This window comes from Embiotoca jacksoni, unplaced genomic scaffold (assembly GCF_022577435.1).
Source record: "Embiotoca jacksoni isolate LCO1_2020_lvr unplaced genomic scaffold, fEmbJac1.0.p SCAF_19, whole genome shotgun sequence".
Classification (NCBI taxonomy): Eukaryota; Metazoa; Chordata; class Actinopteri; family Embiotocidae; genus Embiotoca; species Embiotoca jacksoni.
This window is the reverse complement of record NW_027185329.1, coordinates 7,307,305-7,327,596: the sequence shown is the minus strand read 5'-3', so window position 1 is coordinate 7,327,596 and position 20,292 is coordinate 7,307,305. Positions and strand designations below refer to the sequence as shown.

At 40.0% G+C, this 20,292-nt stretch overlaps 1 protein-coding gene across 2 annotated transcripts in view; it reads right to left on the bottom strand.

The window, feature by feature from the left end:
* Positions 1-20,292, bottom strand: part of dennd1b (DENN/MADD domain containing 1B) — a 105,874-nt gene that overhangs the window by 9,043 nt on the left and 76,539 nt on the right. For both annotated transcript variants that reach the window (XM_069153282.1, XM_069153281.1), the window contains 6 exons: positions 17,245-17,346; positions 10,637-10,727; positions 9,332-9,372; positions 7,925-7,960; positions 7,386-7,442; positions 5,765-5,854 (listed from right to left, as the gene is read on the bottom strand). In XM_069153282.1, the coding sequence (XP_069009383.1) occupies positions 5,765-5,854; positions 7,386-7,442; positions 7,925-7,960; positions 9,332-9,372; positions 10,637-10,727; positions 17,245-17,346 (417 nt within the window). The remainder of the gene's footprint in view (positions 1-5,764; positions 5,855-7,385; positions 7,443-7,924; positions 7,961-9,331; positions 9,373-10,636; positions 10,728-17,244; positions 17,347-20,292) is intronic.

The following is a 20,292-nucleotide window of genomic DNA, read 5'->3' as shown; positions in this document are numbered from 1 at the left end:
GGTTCTCCGGAGCTGTCAAAACCAACAACTGCAGTTATGTCTGAGCTCTAAAATTAGGCGCACTGTATATCGATGTAAACAACAACAACAACATAGAGACACTCGCAATGAGATATTATCAACCGGAACAAACAAGTTCCCTGTTAGAGCTGTGATAGCTCCGTCACCGTCTCGGATCTCCCTGGGCCTGACAGGACAGTGGAAAGCATGAAATAGGAGAACAACAGATTATCATACTGCTCCTTCATTAGCTTCTCGCTGTCGGCTAATGGGAAGCTGAAAGATGAAAATGAAAAAGTGATCCTCGCTCCATGCCTCCCCGTCTCTCGTTTTCTCCCTCCATCACTCCGCTGTCAGTGACAGATGTCACCGTTTCTGTCTGTCTGGCTCTCGATTCTTTCCTCTGCACCGCGTTTGCCACAAGTGTGACTGCGGAAAACGCAGAGAGTGAAAAGAGACGGGAGGAGATAACAGTCGTGGAAATAATAAAACTGGTCAGGTTATTTCAGTGAAACTAACTTGATCCGGTGGTTTTGAAGATGTAGTTTGTGTTTATTAAATAAGGAAAAGATTTGACATCTCAGCTTCTCTTGCGAAAGTCACGAGAGGAATCTATTTTTTTATTTTTTATTATTATTTTGTAATTGTATTACTTTGATTTGTGTCCTTGAGTAGCTGGCTAAAGGAGTAAAAGAATCCAGACTCGCTCCAGTTTTAGCAGCAGACGTTAAAAAGCAACACAGACTGGAAGTCTACAGTCGTGGATTGTGGGCAGGGAGAGCAGAATTGTAAACATGACTAAGCTATCCTTAATTCTAACTCTTCATACCCAGGGCCTCTAATGCAACACAGCAAAGGTATGAAACATATGAATGAAAAAAAACCTGCTCAGATTCGATAAAAAATATATTTCATTTCTGTGGTTAAGAGGGGAAAATAAACCTCACCATCCATTTTAGTAGCTGCATTTGGAGAAACAAACTTTCCCCTCCTCTTGCCTTCCTTCCCTGCATGACCAGTTATGCGGAACAACTACGCCTCTCTGTGACAGGGCCAAACGCTAGTGGACTTTAATAGCTGGTCTTACATTATACATTTCATATGGTATTTCTGAGTGGGCACTGATCTCACAGCTTGGCAGTGTATGTAAAGAGATGCCGGTAAAATGCAAACAAACCTTGGGGAGAAGCAAAGCCTTTGCAGAAGGACGGCCAAGTCTGTGTCTGCCTGTTTAAGAGCTGTTCACTGGAAAGGAGGGAGGGGGTGAAAAAAAAAAATGCTTTTGAGGAGAGATCCACTGCTCCTCTGTCCAACTGGCTGTTGCTTAAAGCCTGCAACTTCCCCCTTAAAACAGGAGCCATAAAAGAAAGAAGGAGAATGTGCATTATGCTCATTCTGTCAGAGCAAACCAAACTCATCCAGTAAAATCACCAGGTGTCTTTCTGTGAATGGGTGCGGTGCAGTACAGTACTGAGAGGCTGCCAGCAGATGGCACTTTGGTTTCAGCGAGGAAGCTGGTTGGTCTCTGAAGATGGCTGTGGACTGAGCCACTGTACTTAAATCACCCTGTGATGCATCCTAACTCTTCATACAACAACATATATCCACAATATTTATCTTACAATCAACATTATGCGAATAACTGAGCTGTTTCCCACTTGGAATCACATCCAACATTTCATTATGAGTTATGTCAAACACAGACTGTGCTATATAGTACAGTAATATACTGTGAAATACTTAGCTATTTACTTTACCCAGAAAGTATTGCCTTCACATACTGTCCATATTAAAGCATTTTCAATCATATACCTAATATAATGCACTCACAAAGTCTATGTGATGCATTATGGGAGATACTTCAGGAGTTAGGAGTCGGTGCACTACAAATACATGTCAGTATAAGGATCAAAACACACTTGTATGCATTTCTCACAAAACACAAACACGTAGTACACACGTGTCCACTGGCCAGGAACACTGTCTCCCACTGATGGGGCGCGCACACACACACACACACACACACACACACACACACACACACACACACACACAGTAGCCTTTACACACTTGGATATCCAGGTGACTTTGTTTCTGTTTTACATCTTTGTTGGCTCCCTGTTTCCCCTCAACCCTGAGCTGTTTTTCCAGACTGGCATCTGTCCTGCCTCACCAGGTGAAGAGTCCAGAGCCTGTGGCTGAGCCCATCCACAAGCCTGCTGGCTGTCATTGTCCATAACACTGCCCCCAACCTCTGCTCTCCTCTGTGCTCTTAACAGCTGCCATTCTCTTGCCTCCAACCTGAGGCAAACTGATAAATGCATGCATGTTTGTGCACATTGAGCACACACACGCAGATACATCTTCATGTGCTGAAGGGATGAGGTACTTTCTTTTTGCAGAGGCTTACAGCACAATACCAAAAAAAAAAAAAAAACACACGCACACACACAATGTGCCAAATCTTAAACAGAATCCGGCATTCACACACAAAAGCATACAGGAGCCAGAACAATGGCTGTTGTTTGTTGTATCAGACGAGAAGTCAGCAGTCCAATTCAGTCTTGTTTTTGTCAAACGAAAGGATTACTCCTACATTCTTCATCAACATGCTCACCAAACACTACAAATCACCCACATTGCCGGATACGGCTGAAATATGAATGCATATGACAGCAGCACTTCCACTTTGCTACATGTGTTGGCTGATCAAATAGAATATGAATTTCAGAACTCTGATTATTTCGCTATGATTAATTAAAGGAGCTTCTCCAGGATCATTCATTTCATTTCAAGGACAGACAGAGATGTTTGTTGAAAAAAAAATCAAGAGTGATAAAAATGTATCAGGATTTTTTTTTTTTTTCCTTCATTCAGGAGTGTGGAACATCTCTGGTCAATTCACATGTTTAGAGCTTTTGGTTATGAATTTGTTAAACAGGTGAGCAAGACTTAGTTCGTTACTTGGTTAATATATATATGTTTAGTTCAGATTATGTGACATTAAGTCTTAATGGAAAATAAACATATATAACCTAAAAATATTCTGTTTATGAAGGCTATGTATAATCAGTTTTTGCTCTTTTAGTGAGATGCTGATCCCACTTGTTGTTCAATACAGTAAATAAATCGTTAGCTGCTTCAAAAAATCTACATGAAGCCTGGAGTCATTAAATACTTCCCAGATTTTTCTAACAGTATTTTATGAACAATTATTCTCCTTCACCAAACTTCTTATTGTTAAAGAAATGAGGTTTCTTTTTTTTCTATTTTGAGTTTCTCAACACACTAAATTGCCAGTTTAATGGGTACACCAAAGTCAAATAAATGCAGTTCAATAAAAGAAATCCCATCTTCGTTTCCAATATTTAATCTACCTTCTTTGATACAAATGGTATGAAATACCCGAAAATATGATTTTTATTTTTTTTATTTTAGGTGACATATTTTTATGTATAAAATATTCAAGACTGTCATTTTAAAATTGAGACAAATATTGTATTAGTGGACTGCATGGACAGAGACAGGACCTTACAGGTTTGTCTACAGAGACACTGGGACATATATATATATATATACTGGTGTTTTTTTTTTTTTGTTTTTTTTTTTAATTTTATTTTTTTTTCTAATGATGAGTTAAGAATAAGGCTAAACCAACCAAATGGAGTCTGTGTGTGTGGGCACGAGAGGTAGGGGAGGTACAGTATTATAGATAATTTGATTTAACCTTTATTTAACCAGGTTAGTCCCACTGCGATCAATTTCTTGTGCAAGGAACACCTGGTCAAGACAGTTGTGGGCAGAACAACAGTATGAACATTTCATAGGAAGCAGGCTCCGAAACAAACAGATAGAAAGGTGAGAGACACAAAGAGAAGAAGAACAATAGCTTTGTTTTTCTCCAACTGAAATGTAAATATGTTGTGCAATAAACAGTCAGGTGAAAGTAAATAAGAAAGGAGCTCCTTCAGACAAAACCCCGCACGTGTCTGTATTTCATTATAGACTTGAAAAATAATGTTGCGGTGGTAATTTATAAACAAAAACATTCTTCCTGAAACGAGCGTACATTTTTTGTGAGAATTATTTTCTTCTTCTGTTTTGAGTAATGTGCCTTAATAAAATGAGAATTTACAATTTCCACCTCAAACTCCGAACAAATGTTTTGGAGAGTTTCAGTCTTTCCGATGTTACTGCACACCGACAGGCCATAAATTATCGAGGCTTTCCTGGCTTCAGTTGACACAAAAAAATCTTGGGTCATCAAACTTTAGACGCAAAACCCAACAGGGTTTGTAAATGTTGGAATAACGCACTCATGCACCTATGGGTTCTGAACTAGAAGCAATGTTAGGAAGACAATGAGAAAACCGAATGGGACGAGCTTCGTGTATGCTTAAAGAGAAACTGATTGACTCTATATAAACGAGAACACACACAAAAACCGTGCTGTGGGACGCGCTATTCTGTGTCCTGCGTGTCCCTCCTCCAGTGGTCTCCAGGGACCCGTTACGGTGGCAATGAATAAGCCTCAGTGGCATGAACAGGGGCGTGTGAGCGCGTGCATATCTTGAGTGTGTGTGTGTGTGTGTGCGCAACCATCAACTGCATGTTGGCTGTTAATCTGTGTGTGCGTTGGCCCGTCTTTGTGTGTGCGCTGGCTGGGGGGGGAGGGTGTCCGAGGAGGCCTTTAGAAAAGTCCTAATTGCCGTTCCTCTCCGCTCCCCGGCCGTCACACCTTCCTCTGCGCTAAGACTTTCCAGCCTCATCACACACATAGGAAACACAACACTAATTAGGGACAGCACAACCTCTCCTAATCAAACTCTAACATGACTGTGACCAAAATGTCAGTGTGTGCACGCAGCCATGGTTTTCAGCAGGGTTGGGAAGCGTTATTTTATACTTGCTATACATTCATTTGGCAATAAAAGGTGGAGAAGCTCCAGCTGGGACTACAGAGGTATAGATATGAGGTGGGAGTATCCACAGGTCTGTACGTATGCGTTTAGTGCAGAAGTGTGCAATTTTAATAGCATCAAACTAAACTTCCTACACAAAGAAATAGATGTGCACATTTCCATTTACGCTACCACTAAGGTGTCTTATAATTAAACTAGAAAATATTTTGAACTTCCCTCATAGACAGTATTTATTGATGAATGTGTGTTTTGTGAGCGTGCGTGCGCTTGCACATCACATACCAGCTCTGCACACACAGTAAAAAAATAAATAAAAAAAGTGCTATCCACTTATGGTGCACAAGCAAATTCTTCAGAGGAAATGCTGACCAGCAGATGAGTTGCTTCGACTGTCCGTGCTGTTCAGAGGAAAATACTGAATGTACAACATGAGTGCGTTGAGAGAAAAAAAATGCTTATCATTACATTTGGCAGCCTGACAAACTACTGTACTTCCAAGAGCTGTTACAAGAGAGGTGGGGGGGAAAGGGAGGAAAAGGAGAGGGATGGACATGAAAAGAGAGAAGAAGATCTGGGGAATAAAAAAAAAAAAAAAAAAAAAAAAAAATGGGAAAAAAGCAATGAGAACAAAAAGTGGACAGAAAAGAGTAGAGAAGTGGAAGAGTGAACTCATGTCGGTCAAGTGAAAACTGAGCTCTGGTATGATCAGTCAGTGTAAATGTAGTTAACTCATTTACTGATGTGCATCTGTGTGTGTGTGTGTGTGTGTGTGTGTGTGTGTGTGTGTGTGTGTGTATATGTGTGTGTGTGTGTGTGTGTGTGTGTGTGTGTGTGTGTCATACCCGTCTCATCTTCTGCAGTCTCCTTGGAGACAGGCTCTTGGTGCTGGTAGGAGACCCTGCACAGACCATCATCCCCTCTTCTTCTTCTTCCTGACAGAAAAGATGAATATAAATCTTAAGTTCTGTTGTAAATGTTCGGAGAATAATGTTGATGTCTCCAATCATCATCAAAAAAAAACACACCCCACCACAGCCAATGAATATTTGCCTTATTGAAATGAAACAATTTCAGATTAAAAAATAAAAGAGCTAAAGCGGTGAAGCCCTTTGTCCGGTTTGTTGCCATTTCGCCCTCAAATTGAATTACGGCACGGAAATGACTCCGTTGACACTCAGCATTTATATTTTTTAAGACAAATCTCATGACAAGACTAAAATCAACAGTGATTTAACTGAACTAACAATTATTATTTGTCAAGCCACTGCTTTATCACTTTGCCACAGAGCTCCTCTTTTAAACTGTAAAAACCGTTTAAAAAGTGAGACACACAATTAGTGACGCGTTTGCTTCATTAAGGTGATCGTGACCACTGCAGTTTGTCTGAGTTAGTCTTCCTGCTGCAGTAAATAGATAGATAGATAGTTACTTTATTAATCCCCAAATACGTATCAGTGCACCAATGCAGAGCAAAAAATAGTAAAAAAAACAACAACTTATATTTGATAACATGAGAAAAACTACAGCGTACAGAGGCTCTTTATGTCTTCAGCAGGAAGGTACATGATAGTGAAGATGCAAAGTAATGAGAGACATTATTTACTATAACTACTGCATTGTGCATCGGGTAATTTATGAGGTTTAGAAAATAGGATATAAAGATAGCTCCGGCTTAACCTTTTAAAACATTTTACTACGATGCTTAGAAAACAACAACTACGGTAAACATCTCTGACCAGATAAATATCAACATGTTTGTGCTTTCAGGGTCCTCGTTCAAAGTCTGCAGCTGGCAGTAAAAGAAGTGTATCACAGATTAAGTGCAATCATAAATTAATTTCTCTTCTGAACGAACAGGAAATCTGTTTAACTTCAAAATCGAATACATTTCTGCACCTCTGTTTGCCTCCACTCTGTGTGTGTGTGTGTGTGTGTGTGTGTGTGTGTGTGTGTGTGTGTGTGTGTGTGTGCGCGCGCGCGCACGTGCATACACAGTGCAGAACAGAGCGTATCACCTCTTGCTCATCATCAGTGCCCCCTCTCCTCGGTTTCCCACTGACAGATCAAACTACTATTGCCTTATCAAATCCATCAGGCTTATGGAAACATACACCTCGTTACATTAGCTTTGAGGAAATCACAGGCTCACTGATGAAATATGCAGACAATAAAAGAGGAAGAAGGGCCACGGCTCAGATGACATGACAGGCCATAGCCAGAGGGGCGCTGGTTAAAAATGTACAGCCCTGAACAAAGCGTTAAGCAGGCTTCAACAGTCATTAAAAGGCCCCTACGTCAGAATCACACACTCCATGTAAAGCAGGCTTCCTGTCTGTTTCTATGAGGGAGGCATGTGTCTATCTGCATGCCCCAGAACAGAATTATGTGTACATGTGTGTGTTTGCATGCCTCTAAGAGCATGTGTGAGCGTGTCAGAGAGGTGTGAAGGTCCATGCAGCTCACCCTTGCTTTGAGTCTGCCCTTAATGTCTCGGATGCCCCTCTTGGCATGAACCTTGGCCTAGGAGGAAACAAAAAAAACAACACACACACACACACACACAGATTACTAATCAAAACATGTTGCATTAACATTCTGTTCTGGTTTCATGTAACATCAAGAAATGCTTTGATCCCCGTGGCAAAAACACAGAGACAAAAGGCTGGATGAGAGAGCCTCGCACACGAACAGGAGGCGAGAACACGAAAGGGCACCCTGACCACCTATTGTACAGCACGTAACGACATGCTACTGCTCATCAAACATTCACTAGTCATGAACAATGCTCCCATTAGCTCAACAGCCAATTACAACAGACAACTTTTTAAATATTGAATTTCATATAGTCAAGCACACTGATTAATTTTCTACGGAAAACCTACAAAATGTCATCTTAAGGTCTATTTTCATTCATTTTCTTGATGTGATGGTTCTTTTTATGTATTGAAATCAAACAACATATTAAGCTCTGCTGATAGGACTCCCCATGAAGCAGAAAATACCTTTGTCACAGCTGTGTTGAAGAACGCTCCTCCTCTCTGGAATAGACACAGACAAGTATTTGTCAGTCACTTAAATGCATATTGTGCAAGTTTCTACACAAATTAAAACATGTTTTTAAATGAATTATTGCTATGGGGACAGAGGAAGGGCAGGGCAAATATTGTTGGAGAACAATTAGAGCAAGTTGAAATTAAAATCTAAAGTCTCGTGTAAAGCATAACAGGTGACCACAACGCATTGTTTTGGCCATCAGTTTGATTATTTTCAGCTTTTTTTTTTTTTTTTTTTTTTTGCACACATTTGCCACGCTATGATTGTTATCAATAATGTGATCAGTATTTCTAATCCACAACCAATCCCCCACAGAGCACACACAGAAACAAATGTCACAACAGAACCACACCTCTGCAGCTGTTCATAGTATTGTAATACAACTTCAGTAAAAAGTGGTGACACCAGTCAAAGTATTGCTGATCCACGATAAGCGGCGTGATTCATAGCATCCAGGAGGTTTTTATTTAGAAGCAGCCTGAAACAACGATGTACATGATTGATTTATACTTTGAGTTCTGCAGACTGACATTATGGTACCCAATATCTCCCTGCGCCTTTCTTCTTTTCTCTCTTCCAGTTGCTGCTCTTCTCTCTGCCTGGTCTTTAGTGTAAGCACAAAGCGCCGGCTAAACGGCTAAACAGAGTAAATGGCAGACAGCGTTTCAGAAGTTGGCAGAGGGAGAAGAGAAGAGGGGCCGAGGTGAAGGCCCCTCTTATAGATCCCTGTCAGTCAGGAAATGTGAACTTTAACAAACCTTTGAAGAGCACTCTAGAGAACTAATTCAGCCTTAGCTGACGGCGTGGAGAGAGAGAGAGGGAGGGAGGGAAGGAGGGCAAGGAAGAGATACTCAGTGAGTGAAAGAGAGAGAGAGGGGGGGGGGATGGCGGGGGGTGTGACAGAGATGAAAAGAGGGAGAGAGATAAAGACAGATAGATAAGGGAAGAAAAGGAGAGGAGGAAGGAGCCAGAAAGAGCTGAAGGAGGGAGGGATGCATGTTCTTGGGCTGGTTCAGTGGAGTAACGCCTGTGTTTGCTGCCAGATCAACATGTCATGTCGGAGGACGTCTTGTCACGTCAAATCACTTCTGTCTCCTTCCCTGTCTGTCTCCACTGTCCTGCTGCACGCGCCGCTTCACACACCAAACTGCACTTGCGCTGGATCTGTACATTCAGGCAGCCCCCTTCATTCCAAAGGCAACAGCGGGACTTCAAACGCTGAGTCATGTCAATCACGCTTTCAAATAAATACAACTCAGGAATAAAATGAGTGATAGATAAAAAAAATAAAAATAAAAAAAGCATACGATAAAAGCTTTTAGGTAGGATATGGAGATTGGACATTCTGTGAATACCTTTACAGTGTGCATCCATTGTTGATAGGACCTCAAATTACCTGAAGGGATGCAGAAAAGACAGGAAATATGAATTAATCAGTTTGCACTCAGTGGCCCCAGCATTAACATTGCGATGCAGAGATAACTATGTATATTACACTGTGACACAGACAACATATTGCACAATAATGTGCAAGTGTGTATCCACTTACACATTATTGAACACTTCAATTTGTAGAAAAAAACTATAGTGACAAATTACACACTTGCATGTGATGCAGTTGATTTAAAAGCATGAAATAAAGTTTTATTATACTGACTGCTTTTGTTTTATTTATTTTTAAGTCTCTTTTCAGTAAAAGTTGCAAAGTCAAAGATGTTGTGTTTGTTGTCTCTTCTGTCCTAAATAACAGTTGTTTGCTGTTGGTGGTAATATGTTGGACATTTTTCTGTGGTATCCAGGGTTTACTTTCAAATACTTAAAGACCATAATTACAGACGACAGCATGGGGTTTGAAAGCTGTGACATCTGAATAGGATTGCTTTTTATTTATTTTTTTTACAGAGTAAATACAGCTAAAACCTAATTTGTCTGAGCACTCCTGTGGGAATTGTGTTGTTTTCACACTTAAACTTACGACATCTCGTGCACAATCAGCACAATCCTGCAAACATGTCGTTAACTCTTTTGCCACATTCAATCAGGTTTACATGCAGCCTTTGTGTCAGATCCAATAAGGATTTTTGCAACAAATAACAGTCAGGATGCATGTCAAATACAATATATGAAAAAAAATAAAAATAAAGAGCCAATTTAAACTGAGGTTCAGTTTTACAGCTTAAATGAAAAAAGCTAAGCGCTTCACTTTAAATCATAGAGGAGAATAACGCAATTTACATTAATAATTGAATAATAATCAAAGCATATTCTCCAAAAAACTATACAGTTCTTCAGTAAATTAATATTTGAAACCCCTTTTGTGGTTGTAGCTGACATTTTACAGCAGCCTTCAAACATGACAGAGACGAGTAGTCAAAGACCAGAAATGTTTTAAAACTAACATATCATAAAGCTTCTTCAAGATCACTGCAGTTTACAAGGAAATTGAGAATATTTTTAATCAATTTATACAAGTTTGAGAGAATTACATTTTATTTGACCATTAAAAAAAACAAACACTTATTTTAATAACTCCAAAGGTTTCTCCTTGTTTTGTTCACCGTTTTCACATTTATAATAGCACAATAGCTTCTGTGTGTTACATTAAATATGTCAAAGAAATATAATGTGACTAACTGATAGGCAAGTCTAGCACTACTCACTTCCACAGAAGCCACCCTCTGTGATCTCCTCTTCAAACACGTCGGTGAAGCCGCGGCCTGCGTTCAATTTGGCCAGCCGTCCGTCGATGAACTACAACCATAAATTACAACATGCTTAATAAAGAAGGGAGGGAGGGGGTGGGATGTGGACACACTCACACACATACACACCAATTCAAACACTCCAGCCACAGAGGGGGTGTTATTAATCCTACCTGACGGAAACTACATCCCAAGATTAGGTGGGCTGCAGGTAATAGGGATTTGGTAATGTGGAGCAGGTGAGAGATTAGAGCAGCAGACTACATGCTGCACACTGTCTGAGACATGAGGAAGTTTCATTTCCTCCCTTTGTAACATGGAGTGCATTAAACTCCATCTCATAAATATGGACTTAACAGCCAAGACAGATACACATTTCATGAGTGCAGTCACACAAGCACATAAATATGTTACGCAACCATACGCTAACATACACACTGACAAACACATAATTCAGCATTAGAGATTAACAGAATAAACTAACAGTTTTCTGAAAAGCTGGTAAGTCTTTATAGGCCTTGACAACATAAAAGCGGGGATGAGATGAAAAATATAATATAATAATAATATAAACAACAAAGGCTTTATTTTTCTTTTCTTTTTGGACCATTATAAGAGCTCTGGTGTCGTATATTCCTATTTCTGTGACTGTTGTCTTATGTCAATGTCATTTTTAGCACACAAAAAAAGTGTAAATCATCTCTTTAAAATATTGAACATGAAGAAAATGTTTGAATTTCACCAAAACGTTTATGAGAATGTAGATCACTGTCACACACATGGTGCACTGCTTTCAATTAACTGAATCCAACCACACTGACCCCAAGTTGCTGTTAGTTTCCTGTCCCATTGTTTATAATATCAGCAAATCTCTGCATTGTGGCATATTCGGGTTAACTCTGGCACGTTAAAAAAAATGTGAAGTTGCAATATTATAACTGTACAATTTTAAAAACCAACGCTGCCTGTACACAGAACAGTTAACTCTTTACAGGTTACAATTTTTTGTTTTATTGTCTGACAATTTCTAATGGTTTTTAACATTCAACAAAATTCTCTTCAAGCTGCTCAGAGTTTTTGTGTGAAGGTAGGAGGGGAAAGCCGATAACAATCTGCAATTGTCTTTCAAAATAATTTCTATATATACATATATATACATATACATACATATAAATAAAGCATCTGCATTAAAAAGCATATATTTTTGTAATAATTTTGTTAATTAGTGATCAACACCTCCTACGTTTCAAATATTCTTTTAGGTTTCTAATAACAACAACCAATGGCACATTATTCTTTTGAATACAAAAACTTGACAGCAACATATTGTCAGATAATTTATTTTAACTGTAAACATCCCACTGCCACCCCCTGCAAGTGTGTCCAAAGTGTAACAACAGTGTAGGTTACTCTGGGGCGCGTGTCCTCGGGGACAGCCAGCTAACTAGCGACCGACACGGCCACTCGCTCCTCTGGTCAGACGAGCTGGAAACTCATCATTAGATCATTTTAATGAGAGGTGAGACTGCAGGTTCCAACCACTGCTCTGCTACATGGCTGGCCCAATTAGCGCAGATAATCAACCCAAATCATCACCAAGCCAAAGCCTCCACTTTTACCACCCTCTCTCCCACCTCCCTCCATCCCCAGCCAGATTACCTGCCTCACTGTGGGCCTTAATTAGACATTACTCAACAATGGCAGACTGTGATCCCCACACTCTCACAAACATGCAAACCAACACTTAAAAAACACTCGCTTGGGTACATGTGGCAAGGGCTCATTTCCTTTGTTTTGAGAGAGACCACATAAAATAGGGGAAAGAACTCCTTCAGAAACAAAGAAAAACCAATATGCTAGAACAAAAATCAGGACCAGCCTCCTTCAAACAAAAAGCAGGAGAAAGATGAAATGTTTACAAAGTTTTATGGGTTTCTCAACAATTTTGAATTAGTCCTGAACATAATTTTTCTCAGAATGGTGATCACTTGGACCAACAAGATCCAGCGAGGTAACATGTAAATATAGTCATGCTAAACTATGCAGGCACATAGAGTTCCACACTGGGAGGCAGATCCTGTTCCATCACTTCATGTCTACATATCATCCTGTTTCCTGTTGCACACAGAGAGGAAGAGTTATCCCATCTGCACTGACTCACTCAAAAGGTCTGTCAAACTGGTGGAGATTTATTTGAACTCTTTGGAGCCAGAAACAAGGCTGTGGACTCTAAATGTTCCATTTAAAGAGCTGTACGAAGAGAGCCCAAAGGAACAGCACTACGTTTCTTGTGTGTTTAACGCCAGCCAAATTTTCATCATGTGTGTAATCACTTGAGACTACTGACAACTGAATGGTTGCGTTTTCCATCCTTAGACTGAGCACTTCATATATACATACGGAGCGGGTCTTCTTCCATGCAATCTGCAACTTCACCGCTAGATGCCACTAAATCCTACAAACTTCTTCCAATCAAAGATTTTCTACGGGATTTAAATCTGGAGACTGGGAAGGCCACTCCAGGACATTCTAGAAATGATTTCCTAAAACCAAGCTCTGGTTGACTTGGAAGTATGCTTGGGGTCATTGTCTTGTTGAAGAGTCCAATTATCACCAAAGTTCAAGTTCGCCACAGAAAAGACACCATTCCTCCTGAAACTGTCTTTCTATGAATCCATGATGCCTGTCACATGACCCAGATTACCAGTTCCTGGAGCAGAAAAACTCCCCAACGTCATCACTGACCCACCTCAATGCCTGACCTTGGGGATAGTATTCTTCTGGTCATAAGTCTCACCTTTCTTGCGCAAGAGAAACTGCTGATCCATTTTGTCAAACAGTTCCAGTTTTGTCTCACAACTCAGGAGGCCTATCCAAATTCCTTCTGGTATACGTCAGGATACCCTGCTTGTGTTTCTCAGCCAAGAGTGGAGTGCGTTGTGGAGCCCGGCCATGAAGTCCTTGGTTGTTAAAGGATCTTCATCAGTTCACCCTCCACGTTTTTTGCACTAACACGGTTAGTTTTATTAGTTTCCTGATGAGATGGCTAAGACCTCTTGACAAACGTTTTTGCTTTCTCCTACGGCCAGGCAGGTTTGCTGCTGTACCAGAAGTTTTTAACTTCTGTACAGAGCTCCCCATGGTGACTGGGAGTGTTCAAGTTTTTGGAACCATTACCCTTTTGGTGCAATGAAATGCTCTCCTCTTCCAGCTTTTGTGACAGCTCCTCATGTCTTCACAATGGTTGCTTGAGCACATCCCCGGGTGCTTTTCATAGGAACACATCACAGCTAAAGCAAATTATTGTTCGTTATTGAGTTCCCACTCGATTAATCATGTTTTAATCCAATTTAAAAGTTATGATAATTAACAGCAGGTTTCAAAATTAGCAATTGAATAATTGTGTTGTGGCAGCATTAACAAAATATCCTCTAAAATACGACATAATTCTTTGTATTTGTTCATTTGCTGCATCATTAAGCCGGTAAAGACTTAGTTTAAAGCTTAATCTAGCTCTGAAAAGTTTAAAGTTATTAATCCTTACCGTCTTTAGGGGTTTGAATATACTTCTGATTGCAACAGTGTAAATAGTGCATAGATATAACACATCTGGCAGTAAATCATTGGAGTACAAGTCGCCCTCCAGACTGAATGAGAAAGTGTATGGCTTCGTTGTGTCAATAGGAGGAAGAGAGTTCATTGACTCAGTCTCTGCCAGCATAATACACACACTTGACCATGTGTGTGAGAGTTTGTGAGATTGTAGGAGCTGAGGATGGTTGATAGGAAGCAGGTTAATGTTGACAGAATTCCCCCCGCATTCTTTTGGAAGATTTCTCCCACTTGTTCTGTTTTGAGCAGAGACGAGCTGATGGACCGAGCAGAGAGGAGAAAGTCTGAGAGCAGAAATGTTCGAAGGTTCAACTGGAACATTTGAAGAAGTCTGTAGCCTTTGTGTATATTTATTTTAGAGCTGGCTTGGTTTCAATTACTCAAAGGTACAAGCTAAAAAAAAATATACATATATATATATGTATATTTTCTGCTTTTGATCACCTAAACACAACTGCTTAGATCTGTGAGGAAAGGGCCTGTTTACATTTGAGTAATTCAGTGTGTGTGCTTATCCAAAACAATTAACAGTAAGAAATGTTATATTAGGGATATTAAAGGCTATTGTTGGCCTTAAATGTCCACTCGGTCATTTAGCTCCCCAACTATTAATAATGTGCTGCTGAATTTGCATTAACAACTCCATGTTGCTCACGTTATGAGAGTGGTACTTGTGGCTGATTATGGAACAAAAGAGGTGCTTTTACAGGGAATGAAAACAGTCAAATCAATAAATAAAGTACCTGTAGAAAAGCAATTTCCTGCAGAGATGGTAACACCTCTGGCTCAGGTAACACCTCCACATTGTGCACATGTGGTTCAGCATGTGTGTAATATGTGTTGTGGTCCATCAAGTCCAGTAGTATGGTTTGAATTTTGGGAAGGTTAACCTCGTATTGCAAAAATAAAGCTGAATCCCACACTTTGGTAATAGTTTTCAAATGAATATATAATTCACTGAATATGTTCTATTATATTGTTTCTTTCCAGTCGAGCGCTGAGGACTGACTGGCTGCGTGATAATTGAGCAACCCAACCTCTTTGTTTACACAAACCAAGCTCAAAAACAGTAGCAACGATGCCCTGTGGTTCCCCTCTGTCAACAATCCCACTGGGAGATAAAGCATAAACTGTTCATTTCAGCTGGAGAATAAGGACAAGAAACAATAAAGCAGAAATAATTAATAAAATAAAAGTTTCTAAAAGTCACATGCTAATTCCTACTCAGTGCAACATTTGTGGATTTGAATCTATTTTTTTATATATATATTTAAGAATATATATAGCAGACTCTGTTTATGACTCACACTGTTTGTGAGTAAATTATATTTATGTTTTTTTGAAGAGGAAATACTGAAAAATCTGTCATAGTTCATACATGTCTGATCAATGTGTAATCATGTGAAAATATAGACATATTGGATTAAAATAAATGATGGGACAAAGGCTTAAACCACAATAACAGTTGGCATAAAAACATTCAGTAACAAAACAATGAGCAGAAGTACTGGAAAAAATCTCAAATATCGCTAGTCCTAGCGTGTGTACTTATCCATATAAAAATGTATGCGTGTGTGTGGCCATGCAAGTGGAGTGTTGTTTGCGTGTTTGCGAGCGGATGTGGGTCATGGTCGGAGCAGCTCTCGGGCGAACCACTGGCCTCTCTCACTTTAGTAGAAAGAGGAGTGGAGGAGATAAGCTCACCCCATCCTCTGTGCTGGAGAGGAGGAGCAGATAAGGGCCTGTTTCCCAATGCTACCGCTGAGGCAGGAGCCGGCTGGGAGGAGGCTTTGAACTGCTGCTCGCTATCTGCTCTGCCTGGGAAAATTATAAATGGAGTGTCCAGAGAAACAAAAGGCTGATTGAGGGCCGCAGTGCTGTACTCTCGGGGGTAAATCACACTGCTATCACGGGTCAGAGAGCACAAAGAAAAATTCAAGGGGTGAGAGGAAATTTTCTTCGGAGCCAGAGGTGTCTTTCCGCTCGGCGCTGCCTCTGCTAAGTTTAGTCGTACTGAAGGGATTTGGGGGGGAAAAACATATTAAGTATACATGAGTGATTTTTAAGGGAAACCACACATGAATAAAGGATACCTCCTCACTCTCTAACACGCGCGCACACACACACACACACACACACACACACACACACACACACACACACACACACACTATCACCACCGTGGAGATGACCATATCTATTAGTGGTGGATATTCAACTTTCTGAGGAGCAAGTTCAAATTCTGACCGCATTATTTGCAATTACAGGCTTCATGCTGATATGGTTTTGTGCAGTCAATATAGTTTCAACAGGCCTCACTTATCATGGTTTTCTTTGTACACCAGATAAAATTGAACAAACAGAGAAACATTAAGATGTGCACCCAGAGATAACCGCAGTAAACTGTTTCTAGGGGTCAGGAACCGTCCATAACCCCCGGCTCCTCTCTTCTACATTCCTCCTCATTCTCAACGACTAAACTGTCAAGATACTAAATGCTAAACTTTACCCAACTGACAGTTCGCAGAGCACAAGTGGAGCCGGGAGACAACTTTCTTCTGTAAAAATGAAGACTTTCACCCTTCTAGATATGAAATCAGCTCAAAAAATAAACAGCTCAAAAATAAGATGATGCTGATGGGAGAAGACAGAGGGAACGCACAACGCCAAACATCTTTTCCTATCTGTATTTGCTGAATAGAGCTGTGCATCAGTCAATGTAGTCATAGAAGTTCCGGCAGATGATTAAGGTCCTCTTTTTACACAGAATAATATAATATTAATATATAAAATGAATATAATGTCTACAATTTCCATTTTTTTAAACGATCAAAGCATTTTTTACAGTTATAGCATATTACATCAGCAGTGAGTACTGCTTTAGAGAAACAGAAACGCACACAAACACACACAAAGACACACACAAACACACAAAGACACACAGCTGTTTGTACCTGTTTGAAGAGCTGCAGGTTCACAGCCATGGACAGGAAGTTCTTCATGGTGCTTGAGCGATGGTTCACGTAGCTCTCTTCACAGAACGTGATTGGCTCTCCCTGCAGAGTCCATAGAGACGTTATTGGCAAAAATGTAAATAAGCAATTCATTCTAATTCTTTTTGGCTCACTTTTGTTTGCACCAATCTGTTATTCCCCGTGTTTACTTAAGCAGCCACAGGAAAGAAGGCATATGTGTTTGGTGCTTTGAAAGGCAGGGGGTCCAAACTAAACAATGTTGTTTACAATATGATTCATAACACGAAGGCGTTCACATCATGTGTATTATCATTATGCACTATACAAACTTTGATCGAACCAATGAGAATTTCATCTGATTCCTTCATTAATGAACAAAAACAAACGGAACACTCGTCTGAAAGTGAGACAGGAAGGAAAGAGGAAGAAAGAAGAAGAAGAGGGAGGAAAAGGAGAAGTAAAAAAACAAAAAAAAAAACAGAAAACATTCTCCTTTTAAACTGGCAGCGAGCACATGATCTCCCCCGGACCAGAAGACAGTGTTCCAGTAAACTCCCCAGTCTTCCACAGGAACACATTATCACATTATTACTATTTCTTACATCATGCCTATTGGCCTGTGAGCTATAGACACGGTGGATGACAACAGAACCACTGCAGGCCAATCACGCACTGCCCCACGGTAATTTCTAATTCATGTTTTCTCATAATTAACATAATTCTCACAGATTTCAATGATGCTCTAAATTCTTCTGAAGTAAAACAATGTGCTTTGTCTGTTTAAGGCTACGAGCACAGTGTGGCACATAAAAACAACTTAACAACAGTGCAGACTAACCCCATTTTCAGGGATGGGCAGATGATACCAGTGGCCCAAATTACATCACAGGAGCACAGCTCCACTTACATCACTAAAAGTTTTTGAGACGTATTCTCTCGTAAAAGTTGAGTTGAAAGTAGCTTCTCTTATGGTTTAATCAGCCTAAGACCACACTGCAACTAACAACACTGAATAGCATACAGAACAGCTATTGGCTACTGAAAAAAAAATGTTCCAAGTACACAGTACTCGCAGTACTCTAACAAAATCCTTTGGTTGACACAGGCCTATACTGAACTGCTGCTGGATTCTTCCAACTAAACTACTTTCAAGGACTAAAAGAAAAGAGCAATAATGATTTTATTCCTTTTAAGAGGGCTATCAAGTTCACCCAGGACAAGAAAGATGTCCAGGTTAAGCAGAAAAATATGTTTTAATTGTATGTAGCCAATAAAGTTAGCTAAAACGTTCTATTTAGAGAAACAGCATGAGGCTGGGCTGCAACTATAACTGCATGAGAAAAAGAGGGCCATACGCACTCATAACTGTATCTCTCTAGAATAAAGATTTTAAGGATGAGTAATTTTAATGTAAATATAGAGTAAGCACTGTTCGGTATATTCCTCCAATGCTGCTATAATCAGCACTTCCTGTGTGGAATCATAATCAATATATTCAGCACTAAAATGTGTTCTTTTAAGGACTCCAGGCTTGATTTTATCATATTATTTACACATGACAAATACTGCTCCGTCCTCCGTATATGCAAGCATGACGCTCATTTTGTAGCACATATGTTGAACCAAATATTTCTGCACTTTAATAAATAAATGGAACAATGGCGTAAAGTTGTTTTTTAAAATCAAATTCAAAGGATTAGTCAAATTTGAAATATTCTATTGAACAACATACCTGTGTAGAATATTGTTTTGTATGTCATTGATAGTTTATGTTTAATTGTATTTTGTGCATTTTTATTAATTATCTATGTCTTTTTGATTTAAGCGCGTATTTGTACAGACACCTTTTTCCCAAACCAAACTACACCTCGATATCAACAAGCACTTTCTTTGAACAAACTGTATTTTTTTGGTAAGAGGAATATGCATCGAAAATGGAAAATACTACTTTTAAATATGTGATGGCACCCCGACCAACCCACCCAGAGGTTTCACATCTGGCTGGATGATCTGAGCAGGTTGCGTGCCTGGATGAGTAGAACTTCAACTCATTCTGCCTCTAAACAGTACAGAGCGCACAGCCATGAAACGTGAACGCCCACCTTCCCGACGCGGCGGCGTGAATGGTGGTAAAAACTAATTTGAATTGCTATTTCAGGTTCTTTTGTCAAACACATGCTACTCGGAGCGAGTGAGAAGCACCTGGGGGGGAACAAAGACGTGAGCTGAAATTGATGACCTAAGAAATGCCCGTATAATCAGCTGATTGCTTTTCAACTCATTATCATTTTCCAGTTTTGTTTCATTTACAACTCAGCAAGACTCACACCAAGCATCCACACCCCTCCTTCTGTCGAGGCATATGGGTTTGTGAACCACAGAGCGCAGCTCAGCTCTCACAAGGAAGATCTTTTCTTCAGCTCAGAACAATGACTGGCAGAGTGATATTCCACACGTTATAACGGAGGGAATATCAAGAGTGTATTCATTAAATCAGATGTGCAGTTTGTGCATGTTTATGTCTTATCATGTATGTTAACTCAGACTTTTATACAGACCCCGTCTAAACTAAAAAAGTGTGAGCGTGAGTGAACAGAGAAATTACTGCATGTTGTGCTCACACACATAAACACACCAAGTCTCAGTGCTTGTGTCAGAGGGGAGGCAGTTTGTTCATATACGGTCTGTATACAAAGAAAAGAGAGACAGCATCAATAATGTAGCATCTTGACTCCGGGAGTCCACAAAGTCCAATTAATCTCAAAGCCAAAGGAACAAAGGCTTCGCTATTTGACAAACAGGACATGGTGTAGTTTGCTCTGGTCTGACTCAGACTTGATAAGCAGAAAAGATCTAGAAAAGAAATGTTAGGGGGGCTTAGTAAAGGAGAGTTAAACACCAAAGGTGGCTAAAAGGGATCTTCAAAGGGAACGTCCTGACTCTTTTCAGCTCCTTTGACATTTCACTGCCTCAGACAGGCCCACCTTAGCTCTGCGCTCCAACTGAAAACACACCTTTTACCTTCAG